General features: G+C 39.3%; 1 protein-coding gene across 1 annotated transcript in view; it reads left to right on the forward strand.

Moving 5' to 3' along the window:
- The window catches only part of LOC118626777 (selection and upkeep of intraepithelial T-cells protein 1-like), a 57,239-nt gene extending 31,146 nt beyond the window's left edge, over window positions 1-26,093 (forward strand). The window contains exons 4-8 of the mRNA XM_036256799.1: window positions 1,802-2,149; window positions 3,612-3,893; window positions 13,272-13,382; window positions 22,851-22,973; window positions 25,903-26,093. Of these exons, the coding sequence (XP_036112692.1) occupies window positions 1,802-2,149; window positions 3,612-3,893; window positions 13,272-13,382; window positions 22,851-22,973; window positions 25,903-26,093 (1,055 nt within the window). The remainder of the gene's footprint in view (window positions 1-1,801; window positions 2,150-3,611; window positions 3,894-13,271; window positions 13,383-22,850; window positions 22,974-25,902) is intronic.
- The last annotated feature ends 1,438 nt before the right edge of the window (window positions 26,094-27,531 follow it).

Below are 27,531 nucleotides of genomic sequence, written 5' to 3' on the forward strand. Positions count from 1 at the left end.
CAAAATTCAATAATTTGTTTAAAGTAATATTTAACAATTCTTATACTGTATTGATCTTCAAACTGCTAACATTTATTGTTAGAAAAATTGTGGTGTAATACCTTGCAATAAATGAATCTAATCAGAAAAAAATGGTTCAATTTATATTAAAGATTTTCAATATGTTTCAACCTCCATTTTTTTTCCCTCCTTATTCTCTCCTCCTTCTTTATTTTAACTCCAAATTTTTCATTCTTGCCCATTTTCCTTCTCCTCTTCCTCAGTGGTGTTTTGGCACACTCCTATCAGCCTTCGCTCATCCACATTGATTGGTCTTCTCAATTTTTATGAAAAACAAAAAACCATTGGGATATTGGAACTATACTGAGCTTATACTTTAGTGGGGAAGGGAGATTTGAAACTTTTTAGGAATTAATTCTCCCCTTTCATGAATATGGTATATTGTTTTTTATTTATTTAATATTTTCAGGCTTAGAATATTGTCATGCATATCGTAAGTGCTTAGTATATTTTAGCAAGTATTACGATTACATTCTTAACAGTGTCTGAACTTATCTTTAATTTCTTCCCTAATCTGTTATTGGATGACTTGTTTCTAAATGTGGACAATATTTCTCTGGCATGCGCATTTGGGACACATTAATTTTTTTATTTAAAACATTCTATATTTAAAGTCTTTCCGTATGAATCTATAATGCTGCATAATTACAAAGAAATCAACTTAAAATGCATACATGAATAAACAAGGTCAACATACATCCAAGTCTTATTTTCCCCTTCATTGGGTTGTATGGTATATGGCTTTCTACTTTAGGGGACAAAAAACGAACAAACTCATTTAGAATCGATAAATAAGGACTTTGCAAATTTTTACCCTTCTTTGAGTCCAAAGATTAAAACACCCTCCACCAAAAGTATGAGAATATAGTCTAGATGGAAAAAAAAATCCCCCCTACATAGTCCATTAGAGATATTATCCTTTGAGAGATACAGAGAAAATATTCACAGAGCAATTTCTGAGTTCTAAAGAGATGAAAAGAGAAGTTTGTCAAGTGTTAAGGTCAGTGTGGATTCCTGCCATCTGAGCAAGAATGACCTGGATCACAATCTCACTATTTGGTTACCATTTTCCTTCCCAGAAAAGTTTACAGTGACTGGCTTACAGGAGTCAATCTTGGCTCCATTGGGTGGAGAAGTTAGCCTCAGCTGTCAGCTGTCCCCACCACAAGATGTTGGTGTTGGCCTGAGGCAAGAGCAAGAGCAAGAGTCATGGCCACACTCTTTGGAGAAGACTGTTTGCCTGTGCAGATCAGTCAGCCTACATGATTTGACTAAGCACTTAGCGATCACGAGTCCTTTGTTAAGAACTGGTGGAATACCCCTTTTAATTGGTCTGTTTTTTTGAAATTTTCATCTTGAGCTTAAAGAGAATCAAATAAAAGGGAAATATTGGGGGTCTCTGACAAGATACTAAAACAGTAATGTAGTCCTACAGGTGGTATTTGTATGATCTGTGTTCCTACCATTCTACATATCAATGGTCACAGATTATCCTTATGAGTCAAGTTGAAAATTTAATGTGGAATTATTAGGAACAGAAATATACAATGTATATATACACACATTTATACAATATATAAATGTGGCAGAATGGCCTCCAACACTTCATTGCAACATGTGGAATATGTGTGTGTGTGTGTGTGTGTGTGTCTCATTATATATATATATATATATATATATTCAATTATAAAGTATGACCTGGATCACAATCTCACTATTTGGTTACCATTTTCCTTCCCAGAAAAGTTTACAGTGACTGGCTTACAGGAGTCAATCTTGGCTCCACTGGGTGGAGAAGTTAGCCTCAGCTGTCAGCTGTCCCCACCACAAGATGCAGGACACATGGAAATACGCTGGTTCCGGAACCGCTACACACAACCTGTTCACCTATACAAGGCTGGTAAAGACCTGTATGGAGAAACTATCTCCAGGTATGTGGAGCGGACAAAGTTCGTGAAGGATGATATCAAAGATGGTAACGTAACCCTCAAGATCTTCAATGTCAGTGTTGATGACGATGGAAAGTACCACTGCTTCTTCAGAGATGGTGATTTCTATGAAGAAACCATCACAGAAGTGAAGGTCGCAGGTAAGGATGGGTTCTTTTGAGGTTACCATGCACCCATGATTCTCAACCAATGATTGTCCACCCATCCTGAGTATTAGAACAATCCTCAGTGTTTCTAACTATTTTCATATCACATAGTTTGGTTAGCAAGTTCAAATTCATGCATTTACTCTTGGAACTGAGAAGAATGTAAGATTAAGAATGCAAATTGTGTCTGCACACATTACTTTATCAGCAAGAACTGTTTTCTCATGTCCACATACACTGTTGGATCTGTAAAGTACCAACAGAATCCTTTCAGGATTTATTACTGTTTTTAATTATTTCTGACAACACGTTAGTGAAACCTGACTTTGTAAACTACCTAAATCTGACTCAATTCATTGACTACTTAGTTTCAGACTAATTTTCTTAAATCTATTTCAAAAATCATTCATCCACACTTTTTAGTGTCTTCTAATATATATGCCATGTGTATATTGTATGCAAAAATATAGTATTTAAATCAATCGCCTCGCTCCTGAAGTATTCTGAATGACAAAGAAATGGTAGGGAGAGGGAGGATGAAGTAAACTGAAAGGTTTCACAAATGTGCGGTGCTAGTGTAGGGTGCTGGCCCACTAACACTCAACATTTTTATTGGATATTATGATACTCAGTACTATATCTTAGAGCTAAGCTATCCAACATAACAACCATTAGCTGCATGTGACTATTTAAATTAAGTAAAATTAAAAATCAATTCTCACTGGTCAAATCTCAGATGCTTAATAGCCTCATGTAACAAATAGTTACTGTATCAGACAGCACAGATATAGAATATTCCCATCACTGCAGAAACTTTGATTGAGCAGAGCTGCTCTAAAGTAATGTTTTAAATCCCTATTATTTTTCTCTTGGCCACACATTTAGGCAAGTCTTATGTCCCAGGCAATATCCTGAAATTTTGTAAAAACTAGTTTATTTTCTCTAAACTCATATGTACTGCTTTATTTTTATAATAGTAGTGTATTACCTATTTTATGCACGTAGCTGTTATATGCAGGCGCATATAAAAATCTTATTAAAGTTGTAAACGCATTTATATTATTTGTTTACTTATAATTTATGTCAGCTCAAACATGACTAATTGCTAAAGATACAAAAAAAAACATTAAGCTATAAACTTAGGAGGGCTGAGATCATGACTGTTTTTGTTCATTATTATATCCATAGATACAGCTCAGTCTCCTAGATTTAGTAAATAACCAACATTTTTAAATTAATATTTTGGAACAAATAGGCATTTTCTCCCCTGAACTGTTAATTTGTAAACCATAACCCTTCAGTCTGGTTTATACTGTTTGTAGTGCCAATCAGTGCTTGGCTGCCAGTATGTCTAATGGAACAGGGATTAGAGTGCGAGAGGGGACTTTTCTTTCTCTGTGTTGTTTCCCCTTTTCTCCGCCTAAAAATTCTGTTTTTCCTCTTTCTTTCCAACCAGCTACGGGTGAAGAAATACAGCTTCTTGTGCACCCTCCTAATATCAAAGGTATTTTAGTGGAGTGCAGTTCAGGAGGTTGGTTCCCACAACCTCAGATGGAATGGAGAGACCGCAGAGGAGAGATCATTCCGCCCACTGCAAAGTCTCATTCACAGGATACAGAGAAATTGTTCAACATGACGATAACCCTCCTCCTTAAACAGAGCTCCCAGAAGAATGTCACTTGCTACCTTCGAAACCCCTTAACTGGTCAAGAGGAAAGGACAAGCATTGTCCTATCAGGTGAGATCAGTGTGTTTGTTCTTCAGATGATGACCATTGTCATAAAATTCATGAACAAGAGAAAATTAATATATTTTCTTCACTTGGTTTCTTGGTTATTACATTCTCTTGGCTTTTTTCATTATCTTGCTCATTTTCTTTCTTATTCTCTTCTGCTACTTTATCTTTATCTTTTCTCTCTGCCTTTTTGATACAGGAGCTGCCCAAGGCTTACTCTTTGAGCATTTTCTCTTGTGTCTTAATTCCAAGTCATGGCTTTATGTACCAACAATATGGCAGTGCCTCCCCAAATGATATCTCCTACCTTGACCTTGCTCCCAAACTCTAGTCTCATCTCTCAACTCAACATCTCAATGTGGAAATCTATAAATATCTCAAATCACACACAGCAAACACTAAACTCCTAATTAGCTCCTGACTTGATAATTTATTGCCTTTCCAATCACACTTCATATTCAGTTTCAAAGAACAAAATCCTTGAAGTCATTTTTTTAATGTTCTTTCCTCCTTTGTCAAACATTTTTTTCAACTTTTATTAATTTATTTTTGTTACAGATATTTCTCCTTGTTCCCCCCTACACACCATCCTCCCCATCCAACCTCCCTCGCCCAGCATTGTTGTCTATGTCCATTGGTTATCCACACATGCATATAAGTTCTTTGGTTCATCTCATCCATTCCCCTCACCCCCCTATTCTGAGGTTTGTCAGTTTGAACCATACTCCTTTCCATGTCTCTGGGTCTAGTTTATTCATCAGCCCACCCTGTTCATTATATTCCACAAATAAGTGAGAACATTTGGTATTTGTCTTTTGCTGATTGGCTTATTTCACTTAGTATAATACTCTCCAGGTCCTACCATGTCATCTTAAAGGATAAGAGATCTTTGTTTCTTACAGCTGCATAGTATTTCATTGTATATATGTACCACAGCTTTTTTATCCACTCATCTATTGATGGACATTTGGGCTGTTTCCAGATCTTAGCAATTGTAAATAGTGCTGCTATGAACATGGGGGTACATATATTCTTTCTGATTGGTATTTCAGGCTTCTTGGGATATATTCCTAGAAGTGGGATCACTGGGTCAAATGGCAGATCAATTTTTAATTTTTTTGAAGAAACACCATAGTGTTTTCCATAGTGGCTGTACCAGTCTACATTTCCACCAGCAGTGTACTATAGCCCCTTTTCTCCACACTCTCACCAACCTTGTTGCTTGATGATTTGTTGATGGCAGCCATTCTGGCAGGTGTGAAGTGATACCTCATCATTGTTTTAATTTGCATCTCTCTGGTGATTAGTGACCTTGAGCATGTCTTCATATGTCTCTTGCCCATGTGTATGTCCTTTTTGAAGAGGTGTCTATTTAGGTCATCTGCCCATTTTTTAAATTGGGTTCTTTGTCTTCCTTTTGTTGAGTTGTATGAACACTCTATATATTTTGGAAATTAACCCCTTACCTGATATGGTTGGCGATTATGCTTTCCCATATAGTGGCTTCTCTTTCCATTTTGATGGTTGTTTATTTTGCTATGCAGAAGCTTTTTATTTTTATTATTATTTTTTTTTAATCCTCACCCGAGGACATTTTTCCATTTTTTTGTTCAGGTAGAGTGGGAGGGAGAGAGAGGAACAGAGAGAGAGAGAGAGAAACATCGATGTGAAAGGGACACATCGAGTGGCTGCCACCCGCACAACCGACCAGGGCCGGGGACAAACTGCAACCGAGGTACGCGCCCTTAGCGGGAACCGAACCCGGGTCTCTCAGGACCGTAGGCCGACGCTCTAACCGCTGAGCCAAACCGGCCAGGGCCAGAAGCTTTTTAGTTTGATGTAGTCCCATGTATTCATTTTTTCCTTTGTTTCTGTTGCCTTGGGTAATGTATCAGTGAAAATTCTGCTGTATATGTCTGAAATTTTGTTGCCTACATTATCTGCTAGGATTTTTATGAATTCACGAGTCACATTTAAGTCTTTTATCCATTTTGAGTTTATTCTTGTATATGGTGTAAGTGGATGGTCTAGTTTCATTTTTTTGCATGGAGCTGTCTAATTTTTGCAACACCATTTATTAAAGAGGCCGTCTTTACTCCATTGTATGTTCTTGCCTTCTTTGTCAAATAATGATGGAGCATAATGTCTTAGGTCAATTTCCGGGTTCTCTGTTCTGTTCCATTGATTTATATGCCTGTTCTTGTGCCAGTACCAGGCTGTTTTGATTACAGTGGTTTTGTAGTATAACCTGATATCCAGTATCATGATCTTACCTATTTGTTCTTCTTTTTCAAGATTGCTGTGGCTATTCAGGGTCTTTTTTGATTCCATATGAACTTTTGAAGCATTTGTTCTAGTTCTGTGATTTATGTTGTTGGTAGCCTGATGGGGATTGCATTGAATCTATAAATTGCTTTGGGTAGTATGGACATTTTAATATTGTTAATTCTTCCAATCCATGAACAAGGTATATGCTTCCACTTTCTTATATCTTTCTCTCTCTCTCTCTCTTTTTTTTTTTCAACATCCTGTAGTTTTCTGCAAATAGGTCCTTTACTTCTTTGGTTAAGTTTATTCCTAGGTACCTTAATTCTTTTGCTGAAATGGTAAATGGGATTGCTCTTTTAGTTTCTCTTTCTGTGAGATCATTATTGGTGTATAAGAATGCTGTCAATTTCTTGATGTTAATTTTGTATCCTGCTACCTTGCTAAATTTGTTTATTAAGTCTAGTAAATTTTTGATGGAGTCTTTAGGGTTTTCTATGTATAATATCATGTCATCTGCCAATAATGTCAGTTTCACTTTCTCCTTTCCAATTTGGATCTTTTTTATTTTTTCTTCATGTCTGATTGCTGTGGCTAAGACTTCCAGTACTGTGTTAAATAAGAGTGGTGAAAGTAGGCATCCCTGTCTTGTTCCTGTTGTTAAGGAAAATGCTTTTAGTTTTTGCTCACTGAGTATGCTGTTGGCTGTAGGTTTTTCACATATGGCTTCTATTATATTGAGATAAGATCCCTGTATTCCCACATTGTTGAGTGTTTTTATCAGAAATGGGTGCTGGATTTTGTCAAATGCTTTTTCAGCATCTATTGATATGATCATGTGGTTTTTATTCTTCATTTTGTTTATGTGGTGTATCACATTTATTGATTTGCGAATATTGTACCAGCCTTGCATCCCTGGGATGAATCCCACTTGGTCATGGTGAATAATTTTTTTGATGTATTGCTGGATCCAATTTGCTAGTATTTCGTTCAGGATTTTGGCGTCTATGTTCATCAGGGATATTGGCCTGTAGTTTTCTTTCTTTGTAGTGTCTTTATCTGGTTTTGGAATTAGAATTATGCTGGCCTCATAAAATGAATTTGGAAGTGTTCCTTCTTCTTGGATTTTTTGGAATAGTTTAAGGGGAATGGGTGTTACCTCTTTGAATGTTCAGTAAAACTCCCCCATGAAGCTGTCTAGGCCTGGGCTTTTGTTTGTTTGGAGAGTCTTGATTACATCTTCAATTTATTTTGTTGTTATTGGTCTGTTCAAGTTTTCTTTCTCTTCTTGGTTCAGTTTTGGGAGACTATGTGTTTCTAGAAATTTGTTCATTTCACTTAGATTGTCCAATTTGTTGCCGTATCATTGCTCATAGTATTTTTTAATAATCCTTTGTGTTTCTGTGGTGTCAGTTGTTACTTCTCCTCTTTCATTTCTGATTTTGTGTATTTGGGTTCTCTCTCTTTGTTTCTTGGTGAGTCTAGCTAAGGGTCTATCAATCTTATTTATTGTTTCCAAGAAGCAGCTCTTTGTTTCATTGATCTTTTGAACTGTATTGTTGGTCTCTATGTCATTTATTTCTGCTCTGATCTTTATTATTTCTTTTCTTCTACTTGCTCTAGGGTTCTCTTTTTGTTTGCTTTCTGGTTCTTTAAGTTGTGAGGTTAGATAGTCAATTAGAAATTTTTATTGTTTCTTGAGGTAGGCCTGTAGTACTATGAACTTCCCTTTCAGGACTACTTTTGCTGTGTCCTATAGATTGTATTTTGTTGTGTGTTCATTTTCTTGGTTTCCAGGAAGTTTTTAATGTCTTCCTTGATCTCCTTGGTAACCCATTCATTGTTTAATAACATGATATTTAGCCTCCATGTGTTCAAATATCTTTGCATGTTTTTGTTATAATTGATTTCTATTTTCATGTCATTGTGATCTGATAAAATCCTTGATATAATTTCAATCTTCTTGAATTTGTAGACACTTAGTTTGTGTCCTAACATGTAGTCTATCTTTGAGAATGTCCCATGTGCACTTAAGAAGAATGTGAATTCTGTAGTTTTGGGGTGTAGTTCTCTGTAGATATTTAGTACATCCATTTGATCTAGTGCTTTATTTAGAGTCTCTGTTTCCTTGTTAACTTTTTGTCTAGAGGATCTATCCAGTGATGTCAGCAGGGTGTTGGAAGTCCCTGCTATGATTGTGTTGCTGTCGAGTTCTCCTTTGAAGTCCTCCAGAATATTTTTAATATATTTTGGTGCTCCTATATTGGGTGCATATATGTTTATCAAGGTTATATCTTCCTGTTGGATAGATCCTTTCAATATTATGTAGTGGCCTTCTTTGTCTCTAGTTATGGCCTTCATTTTGAAATCTATTTTATCAGATATGAGTATTGCTACCCCAGCTGTTTTCTTTCCATTTGCTTGGAAGATTTTTTTCCATCCCTTCGCTTTCAACGAATGTGAGACTTTTGTTGTGAGGTGGGTCTCTTGTAAATAGCATATATATGAGTCATGCTTTCTTATCCAATAAGCTACTCTGTGTCCTTTGGTTGGAGCATTCAATCCATTTACATTTAAGGTTATTATTAATATGTACTTATTTATTGTCATTTTTGTTTATTGTGGTTATATGTTTCTTCCTATTTTTTCTGCTAATTACAGCAGTCCTTTTAACATTTCTTGCAGTGCTGGTTTGGTGCTTATATATTCCCTTAGTCTTATTTTGTCTGGGAAGCTCCTTATTTCACCTTCTATTTTGAATGATAGCCATGCTGGATAAAGTAGTCTTAGATTCAGATCTTTGTTTTTCATTACCTTGATTACTTCATGCCTTTCCTTTCTGGTCTATAGTGCTTCTGTTGAGAAGTCAGCTGATAGCCTTATGGGGGTTCCTTTGTAGGTTACCTGTTGCTTTTCTCTTACTGCCTTTAGGATTCTCACTTTGTCTTTAATTTTTGGCATTTTAATTATTATGTGTCTTGGTGTGGGCCTGTTTGGGTTCTTCTTACTTGGGGCTCTCTGTGCTTCTTGGACTTGAATGCCTTCTTCCTTCACCAAGATAGGAGTTTTCTGTCACTATTTCTTCAAATAGATTCTCTAACCCTTGCTCATTTTCTTCTTCTTCTGGAACTTCCATGATGTGACTGTTGTTACATTTTCAGTTGTCCCACAGTCTCTTAAACTGTCTTCCTGTTTTTTAATTGTTTTTTCTTTTTGTGTCTCTGATTGATTGATTTTTTTTTCTACCCTGTCTTTTAATTCACTGATCCATTCCTCTGCTTCATCTACTCTGCTGTTTATTCCTTCCAATGTGTTCTTTTTTCTGCTATGTCATTCTTTATTTCCATTTGGTTGTTTTTCAGTTTTCCTATATCTTTACTTATGGTGTTGAGCTCCTTACTCATGCTGTTGAGCTTTCTCAAGATCATCACGTTGAACTCTACCTCTGATAACTTGCTTAACTGCATTTCATTGATCTCATCTTCAGTAGAGTTCTCTTGTTCTTTCATTTGGGATTTGTTTCTTTCTTTCACCATTTTGGCTATCTCAGTGGATTTTCAAGCCTGCCAAATTTTCCCTGTGGATATTGATGTTCTGCTGTTTGTGGCTCCCTCTACTGACTTTGGATGAGTGTGGGAAGACCCATGTTAAACACCACTGTCAAATCTTACTTTCCTGGGTAGATTTTCAAGCCCAGAAAAAGTTCAGTTATCCTCTAGCTTTTTGCCTGAAGGCTTTAGTCTCAGTTCCTTGATGAGCCTTGGGTTATAGCCCTCAACTGAATAAAAAAAAACTCCCTCAGGTGTTCAGGGAAAGAAGATTTCCAGAAGGTGGAACAGATGCTGTTTTGTTTGTTTGTTTGTTTGTTTGTTTTTATCCTCACCCGAGGACATTTTTACACTGTTTGTTCAGACAGAGCGGGAGGAGAGAGAGGAAGAGAGAGAGAGAAACATCGATGTGAAAGGGACACATCGAGCGGCTGCCACCCGCACGACCAACCAGGGCCGGGGACAAACTGCAACCAAGGTACATGCCCTTTGCGGGAACTGAACCCAGGTCTCTCTGGACCGCAGGCCAACGCTCTAACCACTGAGCCAAACCGGCCAGGGCCAGATGCTGGTTTTTAATGAGCCTCAATTTACATTCTATGACCCAGCTTAGTGGGGTTAAATCTCCAAGGGAGAAGCTGCTGCTTCTCCCCAGGGCTCGGGGAAGGGGATCCCTGAGCAATATGGCCACTATCCTGTGAGTGCATGGCTCAGCAAAAACTCTCAGTGCCCTCCAAATCCTGAGTCTCCCCACAAACTTCCAGTCCAGTCTGCCCTCCCTCTGCTAGAGCTCAAGGTGAATAGCTGTACTAATTTAGTGCTCTGTCCCAGCTCTCTGTGCTGTGAAGCACCGTGGATTTTAACCCCGAGGGAGCTGGTCACAGCTAAAACAGCTGCTGTTCATGGGCTCCCAGCCCTCCCTCTCACACCTCTTTAGACCCACCAGGCTTGATTCAGTGTCCTTTTTTCCTGACCCTGGTTATATGGGTCCTCTCCAACTGCTTTTTTGTTGCTTTTTCCTAATGATTTGTCTTTACTTTAGTTGTAATTCCAGTTTGGTTTTGGGAGGTGGTCTGTGTAGCTTCCATTCACTCTGCCACCATTTTAGCATCTCTTGAAGTTATTCTTGACTCCCATCTTTCTCTCATTTTTTTTTTATCCTCACCCGAAGACATTTTTCCATTTTTTGTTCAGATAGAGCGGGAGGGAGAGAGAGGAAGAGAGAGAGAGAGAAACATCAATGTGAAGGGACACATCGAGTGGCTGCCACCCGCATGACCAACCAGGGCCAGGGACAAACTGCAACCGATGTACATGCCCTTAGTGGGAACCGAACCCGGGTCTCTCTGTACCGCAGGCCGACGCTCCAACCGCTGAGCCAAACCGGCCAGGGCTCTCATATTTTTATATCACATTTTTTCAAAAGAGCTATCTACCTTTAAAATCAATCCAGAGTTTCACCATTTTACTTCTGCCATTCGAGTCTGAGACACCATCACCCATGGTGTGGATATTGGTAATAGCACCTGAAAAGCTCTCCCTGTTTCTTACTCTTGTCCACTATGGCATATTCTCAATATATAGATAGGAGGACTCATTTAAAACGTAAAACATACAACATTACCTTTTGTTCAATACCTTGCAGTAGTTCCCCATTTTATTCAGAGTAAAATACTCCACAATGTCCTGCATTACCTGTGCCCTCATTACCCATTTCACCTTATCCCCTAATATTTTCCTTGATCTGCTCTCGTCTAGTCACATGGACCTCCTTGCTGTTCCCCAGCCATGCCAGACTTGTTCCTGTGTGGGGGCCGTCACTCTAGTTGCTCCCTCTTTCCAGGACACTGTGATTCACTACATGTCCTTATCTCCTTCAAGTTCATGCTAAACTCTCACCTTTTTTCATAAGGACTACTTTGACAAATTAATTTAAAAAAATCAATTTGCCCCTACTACCTGGGATTCCCTATCTTTTTACCTTGCTATAATATTTTAACATAATATGATATGCTTTTAGCTTATTCTGTAACTTATTTGTTATTTTTACTGTCCATCATCTATCTCCCTCTCTAAAATATGAAGGTAGAGTGCTTTGTTGGCTTTGTGTACTAGATATTCCCCAACTGCTTCAAGTCCACAGTGGTTAAGCAATACATATTGGATACTTGAATGATTGGAATGAAACAAAATGAGTGCCTTGTAAACAGCCAACTAAATATATATGTATTAGTATTTGTGTATGTCCATGAAATTAATTTTGGAGCCAGATGCTAAAAGGAATATTCTAATTCAAGAATATTATAATAAGAATATGTTCCCTAACAGACTTAACAATTTGCTACTTTTATATTATTTCTATATTTATTTGCCCATTTGATCTTCCAGAAAATAACCAAAGCTTCATATTATGGTTGTGTCAGAGACAAGAAGTTACAGGGGACAAAGAAAACTGAACTACCTACCCTCTGTCCCCAGAGTTCATACAGAATATATGTAGAAGACAAAGAAAGGGAAATGGATAAAATCTTTGTTAACTTATTTACAACTTCAGTAAATAACAGGATGCATATTTTCTGAGTTAACACATTTCTAAAGTAGATATGCACTTTTGAAAACATGTATTAAAAGAAATGTAATTAACACAAATTTAAGGAACTGAGTTAAAGTTCTGGGAAATTGAGACATCTGAGGGAAATCTTATTTTCCATTCACTGAACATCAGCAAACATGGATATGATTCAAAACTTATGATAAAGAAAAGATCATAATAAAAAATTCAGTTTCACTTTGGATTCTGTCCCTGTCTGGCTTGTGAGCAGACGAAGCTCTTTTTCAGCTCACTGGGTTGCAGTGTAGGAGAGCTCATCTAGATATAAGGTTGGCTCCAAAGTAATGGGTTCTCAATCCCATGAATTGTATCTGTTCAATCCAGATTCCTGCCCACCAAGCCTAGCTAAACTTGTGAGTAGCAGAATTTGTGATTTACTCTCTAGCACCTTCTTGGGTTTACTTCCTTGTACATATGGTGTATCCTAGGTAGAACAGAGGTTTTTCGCTGGGAAAAAAGACATCAGAATACCAAACAAAATGGCAGATGTCCATGCCCAGTATGTGTAAGCCCACAGGCCAAAGAAGTGCTTGGGCATAGAATGGAAAAGGAGGAAAGTGTACATAAACATATTTCTCTAAGTGTATTCTGAAGCATAATGCCAGACCCAGTGACTATGCTAGAGAATTCAGGACTGCACATGCATTGATTGCTTAGACAAAAGGACTGAAGGACTAAGCTGGGTCTGAGACTTCGTGGGGAGAACATCAGATAGAGTGGATGGGAGGACTGGAGGGAGGCATTCCTTCACTAACATTTACTCACACCTGGCTCAGCCCACTCCAGACTTTTCTCACTCTTCAAACACCAAATTATAATTGCCGTCCCAAACTGACTTAGGGCTAACATCCCGGAGTCATGGGGTCTTGAAAGGAAACGTGCTTTGTATGAATCACCATTCTGGGTTTGGTGGGTCTAAGTTTCCTAAGTGGTAAGCTTTGTGGCTCTCTATTTCAGGTCAATTGTTTCCGTGGAACACTTTTTGGATACTGATTATAAGCCTGATGCTGGCTCTGTTGCTGATCTTTATCATGATGCCCAGTGTTGATCTACATAAAAGATTAAAAAGTAAGTAAGTTTGAAAGGTGAGAGATGCAAAAGAGGGTGGGGGAGCTTAAGCTGCAACAAGTTTCGTTAACGTCCATCACTAGAGTTACAGCATTTTTTCTTGTGATGAGAACCTTCAAGTTCTACTCTCTTACCAACTTTCAAATATGCAATACAGTATTATCAACTATTGTTGCCGTGCTGTGTAATTTATTCCCATGACTTAGTTTTTAACTGGAAGTTGGTATCTTTTGACTCTCTTCACCCATTTTGCCCAACCCCCTGTTACCAAAAAGGGGACCTGGCCCTTGGTGGGTCTGCCTAGGGCCAGCCAGCAGTGTGTGGGTTCTTGACTTCATGCAGGAAAAATTTCAGAACACGAGTCCAGGTGACTATGACAGAACATTTATTAAAGCTGAGGACAGTAAAACAAGAAAGGGCTTAGCACAGAAGCAACAGGAGAACCTAGACTGGCCTGCCTTGGTTCTCTAGGAAGTCAGAGAAAAGGGGGCCTTGGGAACAGGTTCCAGGAATTAACCCGAGCCGAGCTGCTGCTGCCCATTGCTCGCCTGGCTGCAGGCCTCATGGGGTCCCTCAGAGTTTAGGAAATGCATGTCTGTGGGGAGGCAGTGTGGGAAGGAGAGGACAAGGGGAATGTCGAGGGCTACTCCCCAAGGGAGAGCACACGCTGGGTCCTTTGTCTCGAGGCTTTTATTTTTTTCTTGCAGACAGGAATCTTAGGGGTGGTCTCCAGGGAAGGTTTCAACAGAATATTCATTAGTTTTCTAGCTGTGCTCCTTCAGGGTCATGGTCTTCACTGATCCATCAGTGTCTGGGCAAGGGGTCATTAGTCATTGCAGTTGGTCTTAGTGTCGCCTATCTGGTTTTGCTGCTGTTCTGGGTCTGGAGCTGAAGTACAACTGAGGCCTAGATGTTATTTCTAGGGAGGTGGCCTTCTGTACATGCTGTAAATTGCTCTGTCAGTTTGTTTAGCCATCTGCCTCAGTTTCCCTATTCCACTTGCCCTGGTTTACTGGCCTGACTCACCCTCACACCCTGCCTGTGGCAACCACCAATCTGTTCTCTGTGTCTAAAAGCTTGTTTTTGTTTGCTTGTTTAATCCTCACCCAAGGACATGCTGTTTGTTGATTTTAGAGAGAGAAGAAGGGAGAGGGAGAGGGAGAGGGAGAGAGCAAGAGAAACATCCATGTGAGAGTGAAACATCGATCAGTTGCCTCCTGTGCACGCTCTAACCAGGAATTGAACCTACAACCTGGGCTTGTGCCCTGATCTTGAATTGAGCCAGTGACGTTTCGATGTATAGGACGATGCTCCAACCAACTGAGCCACACTGGTCAGGGCTAAGCTTGTTCCTTTCTAAAATCTTTTGTTTCATTTACTTATTTACTTTTAGATTCTACATGTAAGTGAAATCATACCATATTTATCTTTCTCTTTCTTATTTCATTTAGCATAATGCCCTCAAGTTTCATCCATGTTAAAACAAATGGCAAGATTTTATTCCTATATATGGCTGAATAGCATTCCATTTGTGTGTGTGTGTGTGTGTGTGTGTGTGTAACATTTTCTTCATTCATTCATTGACATTTGTGGGGTTGTTTCTACTTCTTGGGTATTGTAGAAAATGTTGCAGTGAACATGGGGATGCATATATATTTTTAAGTTAGTGTTTTTGTTTTCTTCAAATAAATATAGTCAGGCACCACTTAATGACAGGGATACATTCTGAGAAATGCATTGTTAGGTAATTTTATTATTTTGTAACATTATAGAGTGTACTTACACAAATCTAGAAGGTATAGTTCACTACACGTCTAGGCTATACGGTATAGCCTATTGCTCTGTAGGAAAGAAAAAAATATGTTCCCTCTATGCTTTTTGGTTCTTGGCTGAGACATTATTATAATATATATTTTTTAAAAACACACAATTAGTCAGGGAAAACAAACCAAAGTTTAATAACATGTATACCTCCTGTGTACATGGGAGAGACCCAGGAAAACTAAGTACCTCACCAAAATGGCTGAAGCCAACACCTTAAATAGCATCTTCAGCTGAAGACTAAAGACGTTGGGGGTGGGGTATCAGTTATGTGGAATTACCAGAAAAGTACAGTAAACAAGGGTAAGGTGTTGATGCATACTTAAGTTATTTTCTTCTGCATTGGTAAGCGTTTCTAAAGATAAGATCATCTCCCGTCTTGCTGGTATTACCAGGAAGACATCCTTACCAATGGAGATTCTCCTTATAAGTTAAATGCATTTTACAAAGGGTATCTTCTACTGGTTTGCAGAGCCTCTCCCATGTCTGCTGTTTCTTAAAATTAACCAGCCTAAAATAATTTTATGCCAAGTAGACATATTTTGGGGGTGACACATTCTATTCCCCTACAGCTAGTAGGCTACAAATCTGAACATCATGTTACTCTACTGAATACTGTTGGTAACTGTAACACAGTGGTAAGTATTTATGTAATGCATTGTGCTACCTCATCATGATGGCGAAGACATTACTGGGAGATAGAAAATCTTCAGCTCCATTATAAGCTTATGGGGCCATCATCATATATGTAGTCTGTTGTTGACTTAAGTGACCTAATATGGCACATGACCATACCCAGAAGTTGAATTGCTAGATCATATGGTAGTCCTAGTTTTAATATTTGAAGAACCTCCATACTGTTTTCAATAGTGGCCGCAATAATTTACATTCCCACCAACACTGCACAAGGATTCTCTTTTCTCCACATCCTGGCCAACAGTTGTTACTGCTTGTCTTTTAACAACAGTCATTCTAACAGGTATGAGGCGATAACTCATGGTGGTCTTGACTTGCCTTTCCCTGCTGATCAGTGATATTGAGCCTCTTTTCACATATCTGTTGACTATCTGTATGTCTTCTGTGGAAAAAGTGTTTATTCAGATCCTCTGCCCATTTTTGAAATGGATTTTTTTCTTTTGAGTTGTATGAATGCGTTGTATAGTTTAGATGTTAACCCCTTATCAGATACATGATTGCAACTGCTACACATGCTCAGGCTGTCTCAGACCTTTTATGGGTACACCGGCTCCAGCTTGCACCCTGTTATGGCAGAATTCTTTAGCTTGTATATTTTTTCTTGATTTTGCAACACACCATGGGGCTGCTCTCAGTATCTCTTGCTCCCCTGCGGGTGGCTATATAGTGCTCCCTGCTCGTGCTCTGCACACCAGTGCTTCTACAGGGCTTGTCCCAGTGCTTCTACAGGGCTTGTCCCAGTGCTTGCTCTCACTGCTGCCCTCCGGAGCAGGCTCAGGGAGCCAGTCACTAAGTGGAGGGGGGTGTGGCAGGCCAATTTGGCAGATCCTTGGGTTAGACTTTCCCCATACCGCGTAGACAGGCTTCTTGATGGAACCCATAATGCAGTCAGCAAGAACCATAACCACTAATGCCTTCCTTAAATCTTATATGCAGTCTCCTGCTCTGCTCCTTCCCCTCACTCATGGAACTTCCAGTTGAATACACTGGATACTCTGAGAAATGAATGAGTCTCCTTGGAAGTCTCCTGCACAGCTGGGAAAGCCAGGCATTTATTCCCTGGCACCCCCACCACCCAGGGAGAAATCACAGCCATCTCTTTTAGCCCTACGCTCTTCCTACGTGGAGAGGAGCCGGGCTGTCCCTTATGCACTCCGGTGCGTCCGCACGCATGGTCTTCTGGCTCCAGTGGAGTGCTGATTTCTTCTCTGGAAACCTGGACCTGCACAAGACTCTCTCAGGTAGGTAACCGCTTAAGTTCATGTTTTTCAGGTGTTTCAAAACCACAGAAGAAAGGAGCCAGATCCTGTGCACAGTGTCCTAAATGTTCCAGCGTCTGTATCAAAGATTGTCCGACTATGCCCCAATGCACAGGTAGGCAAGACTCCTCCGAGGTCCCTTGGTAGCTGGCCCTGTGGCCCACAACTCCCTCAGAAAACACTTCTTGTTGTGGTTGGGTGTCAGATTTTGTTGGGGGGGGGCAAAAACAAGGGACCTCTTATGCCACCATAATACTCATGAATCTTTGTATGCTATAATTTAACCACTAACTAAAACTGTGTCTATGACAAAGAACAGGCAGTGAGTGGCCATCATGGTGAGCCCCCACACCATGGAAGATGTTCATGGGAAGACTAGGTAGCCACACAACATTATAATGACATGTGCTAAATAAGATCTTAAACAATATGTTGCGTGATGACCCTTTGATTCACGAGATTCTTAGACAGTCAGAAGTCTCCAGAGTTATCCTTCTCCTGGCCTCTTTCAAACCTGGATACAATGATCATGACCAGTGCATGATCATACTCTCTAATGAAGCACATTGATTGATGGATGAGACGGAGAAAAAGAAAAATGAGTTGTTTTTCTCTAGGTCTATTTGGCCTCAGCCAAAAACCTGTCCCATCCTAGAAACGGCTGTGCCTCTTGTCCTAGTCACCAACAGCTTGAGACCCAAGCCTTTAGAACCTTCAGGTCTTCTAGATCCTAACTTAGACTACCTCTTAGTTCTATTCTAAATACAGAGGGATGGCCTTAGAATATAGCTCTTGCTTTCTCCGTGCATTTTCCCCAATCCAAATTACCTCCACATCAATAACCAATTATCATTATATTTCTTTTTCTTCAGATGGCTGCAGCAAAATGAAAAACCCTATAGTAGTGGGTGTGATGATAACTGCGCTTTCTCTAGGTGTAATCAGTTTGCTTATTATATATATGCATCACAAACACAGAGGTATGTGGGATCAAAAGTTGGGAACTTCCTGAAAATATTTCCCTTCCCAAATGCCTAGTCTATGGTAAAACATTTAGTCAAAGAAGTGTGAGGTGTGTTTGAATTACAGAAACAATAAACACTTGGACCTCATGTCATAGGCTTTGGATTGCAGCCTCCCGAATTTTATGGGTTTAAGGATAAACACTGTTGATAATTCTGCCTCCCAGGAAAAGAAGATATTTTCTCCCGTTTTAACAGCTCCAGTTATCACTTCACCAAATAATATATGCCAATTCTTTCCACAGTTTTAGCCTAGAAGAGATGGTAGTTCAGTATATCTTAAACTTTGGGGGAGCACAGATTTCTGTTAAAGACCGATGCAAAGGACCCTCTTTTCAAAATGATTCATATTTTCACACATATTTTGCTGAATTTCATGGTGTACATGGACACATGAAACGGATTCTTCTCTTCTGTGGCTCTCTTTGAGAGTGAAATTATAAAGGAAATTGGGGAAATTTTGGAAGAGCTGAACCTTGCACATATGAAAAGCGCCCTCAGCTGTGTGTGTGAGGTTCCCACGAACATTGTGCATGTCAGGCAGTGAGCAGCGAGGTAAGGTCATGCAGCTATCCCCAAAAGAATTATGATGCGGAAGTCATCAAGTAGGACTGGATTATTCAGAGGATTTTATCTATTGATTTTCTCCTTTGAAATGAAGACACAAATTGCTTTAAGCCAAGCCAGACTGAAAATGCTGCTTACCTTTTACTCTAAGAAAGTGCATATCTGGGTCTGGCATATTAACCATGTTAGCAGACTAAATGCCACCCCCTCAGTGTCCGAGGAAAGGAGGAAGGAGCTACAATAACAGCGAAGGTATGTTCCATACTTATACGTTCTATGGATTTTGTATAGATTCATATACAGTTCACCCTTGAACAACATGGGTTTGAACTGCAAAGATTTGCTTATATGTAGATTTTTTTTTATCTTCACCTGAGGACATTTTTCCATTTTTTTGTTCAGATAGAGTGGGAGGGAGAGAGAGGAAGAGAGAGAGAGAAACATCGACATGAAAGGGGCACATCAAGTGGCTGCCACCCACACCACCAACCAGGGCTGGGGACAAACTGCAACTGACGTACCTGCGGGAACCGAACCCAGGGCTCTCTGGTCCGCAGGCCAACGCTCTAACCGCTGAGCCAAACCGGCCAGGGCTGTAGATTTTTTTCAATAAATATGTTGAAAACATTTTTGGAGATTTGCAACAATTTGAAAAAGCTCACAGAGGAACCTTATAGCCTGAAACCTTGAGGGGGAAATAAGAACAAGGTGTGTCACGAATGCATAAAATATGTGGATATGTTTTCTCTTCCTAGATTTTCTCACAGCATTTTTTCTCTAGTTTATGTTATTGTAAGAAGACAGTGTACAATACATGTAACATACACAGTGTGTGTTCATTGTTTATGTGATCAGTGAGGCTCCTCATCAGCAGTAGGCTATTAGTAGTTCAATTTTGAGGGAGTCAAAAGTTATAAGCAGATGTTTGACTGCTCAGGGGATCTGCATCCCTAACCCCCACGTTGTTCAAGAGTCAACTGTACTCACTCTTCAGTGAATTGTATCTTATTGGTGATGAAATCTGACACAAAGGAGTTAAACAGCTCATTTACATAGCTAAGTGACGGTGGAGCGAGGATCCCAGCTCAGGCGCTTAGGTCCTAGAGCCCTCTGTTTCAACAATTGTACTATTCCTCTGGGAAGAGGAAATAAAAAGAGAGATATTTACGCCCAGTTATTCTGTGCAAAGTATTAGATCACTGCAGGAAAATGTAGCCTGGGCACTTAGTGATATGTGAGGCTTCCAGGAGATAACCCAAAGCCCCAAGAATAGGCTGCAGGTCCCTGCCCTTGTCAAAGCTGACGTGAAATCTTTAAGAAGGAGTCAGGAGATTAAAACTTTATTTTCACTTGCTCTTCCCTGAGAAGCTAAAACCAAGTCATCACAGGCCTCTACCCACATTGCTGACAACGCCTGAGAATTAGGTGGATAACCCTGGTCCATCTGCTAACCCTTCTTTCATTGCTACTGACCCTTCTTCTGTTTACTTAAAATCACTTCCCCCTGAAGATACTGTGTCTTCTGTAAACGTCTTCTTTAGCAGCCTCCCTCCCTGTGCAGGCAACTTTCTGTTTGTCCTGCCTTTTCTGGACTAATTTTTCTTCTTGGTGCTTATCAATTCAGAAATCACTTAACAATGCATTTAACAAATAGGAATTGCCACAAAATCCCACAAGCGTTGTGTGCTTTGATTCGGTCACATCCTTAAGCAATGCCTATCACCTTCTCCACCGTGGAGATGTAGGTACAGAAGAACATCAAATACGATTAACTTGTATTAGTTGATCTAGCAAGTAATAAGATCATTCCTGGGATTTAAACCATGTGTCTCTTATTCTGAATATTTTGCAATAAAGCAGATTGCTTTCCTAAATACAGGTGATTATTCCTTCTATAAAGAGAGAGCCAGCATTTGTGTCTCCAACAGACACGTTCTGCCGTGTTCTCTGTGGGATTTATGCACAGAGAGATCTTCAAGAGATGTAACCATTTCTTTCCAAGAATCAGTGCCAGACTAGAGCCAGACTTCCTAGTTACACTGTCAATTGTGTGAACTTGAAAGTTACCTACACTCTGAAGTATCTGTGAAGTATTGATGATACTATATATACATACTTTATAAGGTTATTTTTAAATTAAATTGGTCAATACATCAAAATCATTTAGCCTTGCTTCCCACATAGTATAAGCAATGTTATAGTTTGCTGTTGTTGTCATTGTCCTTGGCAAAGTTAGAAATTCTAGCCTGAATCGTTTTCTGGTGACCTCATCTGGTAGGAAAACTGGACTACACGTGTTTGCCATCTCCTTTCCCCTCCCCCCTTAGCTCCTACCCTGTCCTTCTTCACTTGCACCCCACCCATGACCTTAACTTGCCTTCTAAGCAAGGGATAGCTCTAGTCATGTAGGAAAATAAAAGGAAGTAAAAACTCAGCTTAGATTTAAACACACACACACACACACACACACACACACACACTCCTTTGATAAATATTCTTAGCATCTTTGGACTATTTTATTTCCAAGATTTTTCTTTAATTTTGTTTTTAATTATTTTCTGTCCTATAGGAGAAGAGGCTTGAAGTTCTCCTTAATGTTATTGTGAGAAGAACAGATGTATGTGACCGAGGAAGAGTTTGCTGACTCTTCTCTCTCATTCCTTTTGCACATGTACCCAGAGCAATTTTGCTTTTTTAAAATTTTTATGCTATTACTTTTATAAAGGAATCTCTGACCTTATCAAGGACATATAATTTATCTCAATTATAGAGAGGAAAATACATATTAATTAGGTGAAATCTTTCCCCTCCATTTGTACAATCTAAGACCATATGGAATATTTTGGCTTCTTTATCCTCATGTCGTGAAAGTGAGACCAGCAATCACAAGGCCTCACGTTTCTCTTCTCTAATAACAGTATCATCAGTTATTTCAACTGTTATTTCAGGACATGGATTTAAGACTTCCCGACCCCCTCTTTCCCATCCTCACCATCTTGGCTGTATTTCTCTACAAGATAGAAAAGTTGGGGAAGAAATTTTCCTCTATCTTTCTAGGTTCTTTCGGCTGGTCTAATAATTAAATAGACATGAGACAAATAACATTTAAATGCATGTGTATATACAAGAACTCCAAACATATAAGAGAGTCAGAGAGCTCACATATATGAAAGGTTTCGAGACAGAAAGGTAAAGTGAGGGCTATGTGACATTTTGAGCTAAGGAGTAAGGCAGGATGCCTGAGGCTACGGGGCAAGATGGGTAATGCACAGAACAATAAGAAGAGCAGATGTTCAGTAATGAGAATTTTGCCCTGCTCTGTAAATCTGTCATATAAGGTTATCTCTGATAACACTCTTATAATGGGGAAGGCCCCTGATTTAAATTCTCTAAAGGAGGGGTACCTATTTTTCTTGTGCCCACAGGTCTTGATTGCCTTCTGCTCAAAATAATCCCATACCAAAGTAACACATCTTGGGGAGGCCTGTTCTGAACCCCTTCACTACGAATCAATGAAGATCCGTCAGGGAGGCAAACTAGTTACAGGAAAGTAGGCACAGAAGTCCAGGAGGGAAACAGATGTCCTAAGAGGGGCAGTGGTGCTCCCATCACGAGATGTATGAACCAATGTTATGGGGTGGGCATGTTTTCTGCTTTAGCATCACCCAAAAAGGATACTTTAAGGAGACTTCCGCTCCAGATAAGAAGATGATTTGGAGAATTGTGAGATCTCTTCCATCTCAGAGATTCTGCTCATTGTAGACTATTTTGTTTCACAACACCCCTCAAAAGACTTGAAATCCTTGGGGGCCTACAGTACCAGATGAAAAACAAAAGGCGTAATGTGTCTGTTTACCCTTCAAACTCTGGCCAACCAGAAAGCAAGCGTCATGCTGCTTGGGGGGAAGAATGTGTGTGTGCCTCGCACGGCCCTCCTCGTCTGAGCCGTCACCCTCGTCTCTAGGGTCATGCACATGCCCAGAGAAGCAGAGGAGGTCTGCTTCTCTCCACCCTCAGAGAAGCCCAGAAGTAAAGGGATAGGATCTTGAAAAGTAAATTTATTATAAATCTGTGGCCCTCCTAATTCTGGCATCTCTCTTCAGTTCCTGCTTCAGATCCACATTTCCAACTGGATACCATGTGGCTGGAAGACATGACTGTGATCCTGTGTGTTCTGATCATCTTCATCACCATGATCATCTCCTTTGCTTACTTCAAATTCAGAGGTAATTGGAGTGGGAGGGTTGGTACCTCAGAAGGTATCATTCATCTGACTGGTCTCCAGATGTCCCAAGAGGTGACCTTTCCAATCTGTGTGCCTTATTAACTGGAGAAGGGGAAAAAAAAAGATTGTGCCCTATAGAAGGGTTTCCTGCTTGTAGACTTCTTAAGGTTCCTAGAGTTTCTACAGGCGGCGGAGTTAGTGCCTCCGATCCCAATGCCAGCCTCAGTTCTGACTTCACAGCGTGACAACTCTCTCAGTAAACGTGGAAGGCTTTTTTTGTTTTTAATCCAGAAACATTCACTAACGCTTTTGGTGTCCAGAGCTCTTCACAAAGATGAGGTGTTTTCTTCCATTTTGATCTCAAAGGCAGAATTGAAAACGTAATATTATAGTTTCTCTTTCAAAAAAAATTTTTTTTCTTTATTGATTTGAGAGAGAGAGGAATGGAGAGGGAGAGAGAGATAGAAACATTGATGAGAGAGAACACTGACTGGCTGCCTCCTGCATGCCCCCCACTGGGGATCAGGCCCACAACCTGGGCATGTGCCTCGACCGGGAATCGAACTGGGCATCTCTTGGTGCATGGGTCGACACTCAACCACTGAGCCACACCAGCTGGACTCTTTCAGAAACTTTTAAGTGTCCAAAGAAACCGGACCAGGAACAGTTCTGAACCTATGTTCAAAGAAGGGCACATAACTTTGAAATGCCCCTGACTGATGTCCCAGAGATTAAAGTCCTGGCTTTCTTGTGCCAATATGATCTCCATGTGAAAATGGAAGGAAATGCAGAATTGGTCACCTGGGAAGAAAAATTTCATACTTGATATTTTTGTTCCACCAGTAAAATCTATAATCCTAAGAAGTTCCATTTATAAAAGTAGGCAAAGTTATGCAAATATATGTTCTTGGTTACCAGCAGACCTCCACCTCCCATACACAATGCAAATCCATGATGAGTTACTATGAAAAATACAGAGTCAACAGTTTAAAAGCAAACAAAAAAAAGGATTACAGCCCTGGCCGGTTTGGCTCAGCGGTTAGAGCGTCAGCCTGCGGTCCAGAGAGACCCGGGTTCGGTTCCTGCTAAGGGCATGTACCTCGGTTGCAGTTTGTCCCCGGCCCTGGTCGGTCGTGCGGGTGGCAGCCACTCGATGTGTCCCTTTCACGTCGATGTTTCTCTCTCTCTCTCTCTTCCTCTCTCTCCCTCCCACTCTACCTAAACAAAAAATGGAAAAATGTCCTCGGGTGAGGATTTAAATAAATAAATAAATAAATAAATAAATAAATAAATAAATAAATAAAAAGGATTACAATCTGGTACTTGCAAACATGGTGAGCCATGTGCAAGCTCCTGGTGAGGCTTGAAACCGCAGCATCACCTGCATATACACAGCTGTTCAAGCACCTCATGCTAAGCAATTGTACCACCAGAGAGCTCCCCCTACAGGCCCTCCTAAATCCTATTTGTCATAAATTTTGACATGAGAAATTATTTTTACTTAAGCAAAAAAGGCCCATAACCTAGAACCACAAAGAATGGGTACTTCTTAAATTTTTCATCTTTGCATCCATTGACTCTTGGCGTTTGCTATACTACCCGTGGAGAGCTGCCAGATGTTGAGGTGGTAAATTAGAACAATAAACCAAACTGAAGGTAACAGTCAAGCCTTTATCCAATAGATGCTGAAAAAGCATTCGACAAAATCCAGCACTCATTTCTGATAAAAACACTCAGCAATGTGGGAATAGAGGGGTCATATCTTAAGATAATAAAGGCCATATATGAAAGACCTACAGCCAACATCATACTCAATGGGCAAAAACTAAAAAACACTTCCCTTAAGAACAGGAACAAGACAGGGATGCCCACTTTCGTCACTCTTATTTAACATAGTATTGGAAGTCTTAGCCACAGCAATTAGACATGAAGAAAGAATAAAAGGGATCCAAATTGGAAAGGAGGACATAAAACTGTCATTATTTGCAGATGATATGAGATTGTACATAGAACACCCTAAAGACTCCATCAAAAATCTACTAGATTTAATAAATGAATTTGGCAAAGTAGCAGGATACAAAATTAAGGTCAAGAAACCTCATGATGGCATAGCCAAATTGAAAATGGTCAAACTTGAAATTGAAATGCTCTAAATTGGTGGCTAGTTTATAAATTAAAAAAAAAAATCAACACTCTCCCATAATTAAATCAATTTTATTTTACAGACAAAAAAATTTTCCCCAAATATATTTTCTATAATTTTAAAAAATATTTCCTTTAATTCTGCTAAGTTTTTGTTAGGGTTTTATGATTTTTCCTATTGCTTTGTTAGTAGCTACTTTCTTTGCCCATTTATTGAATGAGTTCAGCTTTTTTCATATGTTGAAAGTTGATTGTTCCAATTCCATGTCCCTTATGTTTCACAATTTTCTTGGGAGGTTAAGAGAAGGCATAAGAATGTTTAGAAAAATTTATAAAGCAAATCCACAGACTGCTCAAGTGTCTTGTGACATACACATCAGTGTTACTGTGCAATAGCCTTTTCAAAGCCAATGTTGATTTACTTTTATCTGAGTTATGAGGGTGTAGGGAAAAAGAGAGAGAGGAGGAGAGAGAGAAACCTCTTGATTAAAGTTTCACCAAGTTATCCATTTACTTCAATTGCAAAGAGGGAATTAAATCAGACTTCTCTCTAGAAAGTCTCTATTCCTTGCAGACTTCCACCCTACAGAAATTTCCCTCATTGATTTAAACTAGAAAATTCAAGTTCATGACTGTTATGTAACAATTGTTTCTTGTGGGTTTTCCAAAGATGTCTTTGGCATTTCAAAGAAGACCTGTAGGTTCTCAAACATGTTTTTATTTCAACCACTTGTCTTTTGTAAGATGTAAATTTATAAAGTCTTGAGTAAATTTTATTTCCTTGACAGCTTTCCTACAATGTAAAGAGATTAAACAAACATCAACTGTCTCATCTGGAATTCCGGATGAAGACCTACTAGAACAATATGCTGAGAGCTCAGAAGAAAATAACTGTGAGGGGGATGAAAATGGGCCACATACTCAACCTGACAGGCTCAGAGAAGGCCTGCACGGTGGCCTTACCAGCGCAGAAACCTAAAATAACCACACAGGATGGTCTGAAATGAAAACTTTTTAACTAAAAGCAGTTTTTGGTGGGTAGTCATGCCCTAGGCTAGAGATCTTCCCTGGCCAAGGTTAATTTTCACCTTAACTAAGCCTGTTGTCTTGTTGCATCTACAATAACATACCTTTGGAATGTCAAAGTAATTTCTTGTTTCCAGACCCCTCAAAGCACAGTCACAGCTCTGAGCTCTGCTGAGACCACAAAGCCCCTCATTGTTATTTGTTGACTGTTAACTATCCTGTACCCCCCAATGTAAAAGAAGTATATGTCTCATTTTACTCTTTATCCAATCCCAGAGGCTCCCCGCTCTGCTTTCTCCCGCCTCCCTAATCTATCACCAATAGATTTCATGTAATTCACTTACATCTTCTCTTTTGACTGTAATGTATAAAATAAGGTGCAAAACTGCCATTCTCTGGAGCATTTTCTCAATCCCTTGAGATTGTGTTTCCCAATAATTGTCGACAGTTTGGTTCACAAACATTCTCTATAGGTTTGAATGTTTCTTATGTTGACGGTAGCCCTGCCATTTTACATACAACCAAGTAATTGCCAAGTGGAGGGCAAATAAAATATATTTGTATATTCAAATTTGCATTTCATTTGTAGCTTTTGTACAAACTATGTTAATGCGAAAAAAATATCCATACACACAAAAAAACCCAAGATGAAAATGTAATCAGAGGATAACAAATTAAAGGAATAACTGGAATAAAACCAATAACCTACATGGTAAATGGCAGTAACTCTCTGAAATTAGAAATAAATCTACATCAGAAATTAAATGCCATGCCAAGCAGTAATTAAACAATTAAAAGAAAGATACTCTCAAATCTATGATATTTACAAGACTTAACCACAGCATAATGACAAAATGAAAAATATGAGGATGTAAAGACCCAAACCATACAACTTGTACCAAAAAAAAATATGTAGAAAAGTATATTAATATTGGGGGAAAATATAATTAAAAATAAATTAGTAGGGATAAAAAAAAGTCACTCACAATATAAGAACCATATACCAAAACTTTCTAATTATTAGTGAATAGTACATATACACTGAACTCTTAAATCTATAAAGGAAACACTTAAAGAAATGCAAGTATAATTCTATAAACACTGAGTAAGATTTTAATATGCCTCTGGCATCAGGAATTGGCAGACCAAACAATAGTATCTGCTTCATAAGATTCTAATAATGATGACCTGATTTAATATTTGTGTAGCTCTTTTCTCAGGATTTGGTGCAGAAGTTTTATTTATAAAATAATAGGTGAAAATGTCACCGGCAGTTAGACAGGCATGAGCAGAGCAAGGGTGATGGGCCAGGTACAGAAACTCACCAGCACGCCTAGCGAGGGGCAAAACTGGGAAAACACGAACCTCGCCCCCAGGGTGACCTTTCCTCT

The sequence above is a fragment of the Molossus molossus genome, unplaced genomic scaffold (genome assembly GCF_014108415.1).
Source record: "Molossus molossus isolate mMolMol1 unplaced genomic scaffold, mMolMol1.p scaffold_m16_p_12, whole genome shotgun sequence".
NCBI lineage: Eukaryota > Metazoa > Chordata > Mammalia > Chiroptera > Molossidae > Molossus > Molossus molossus.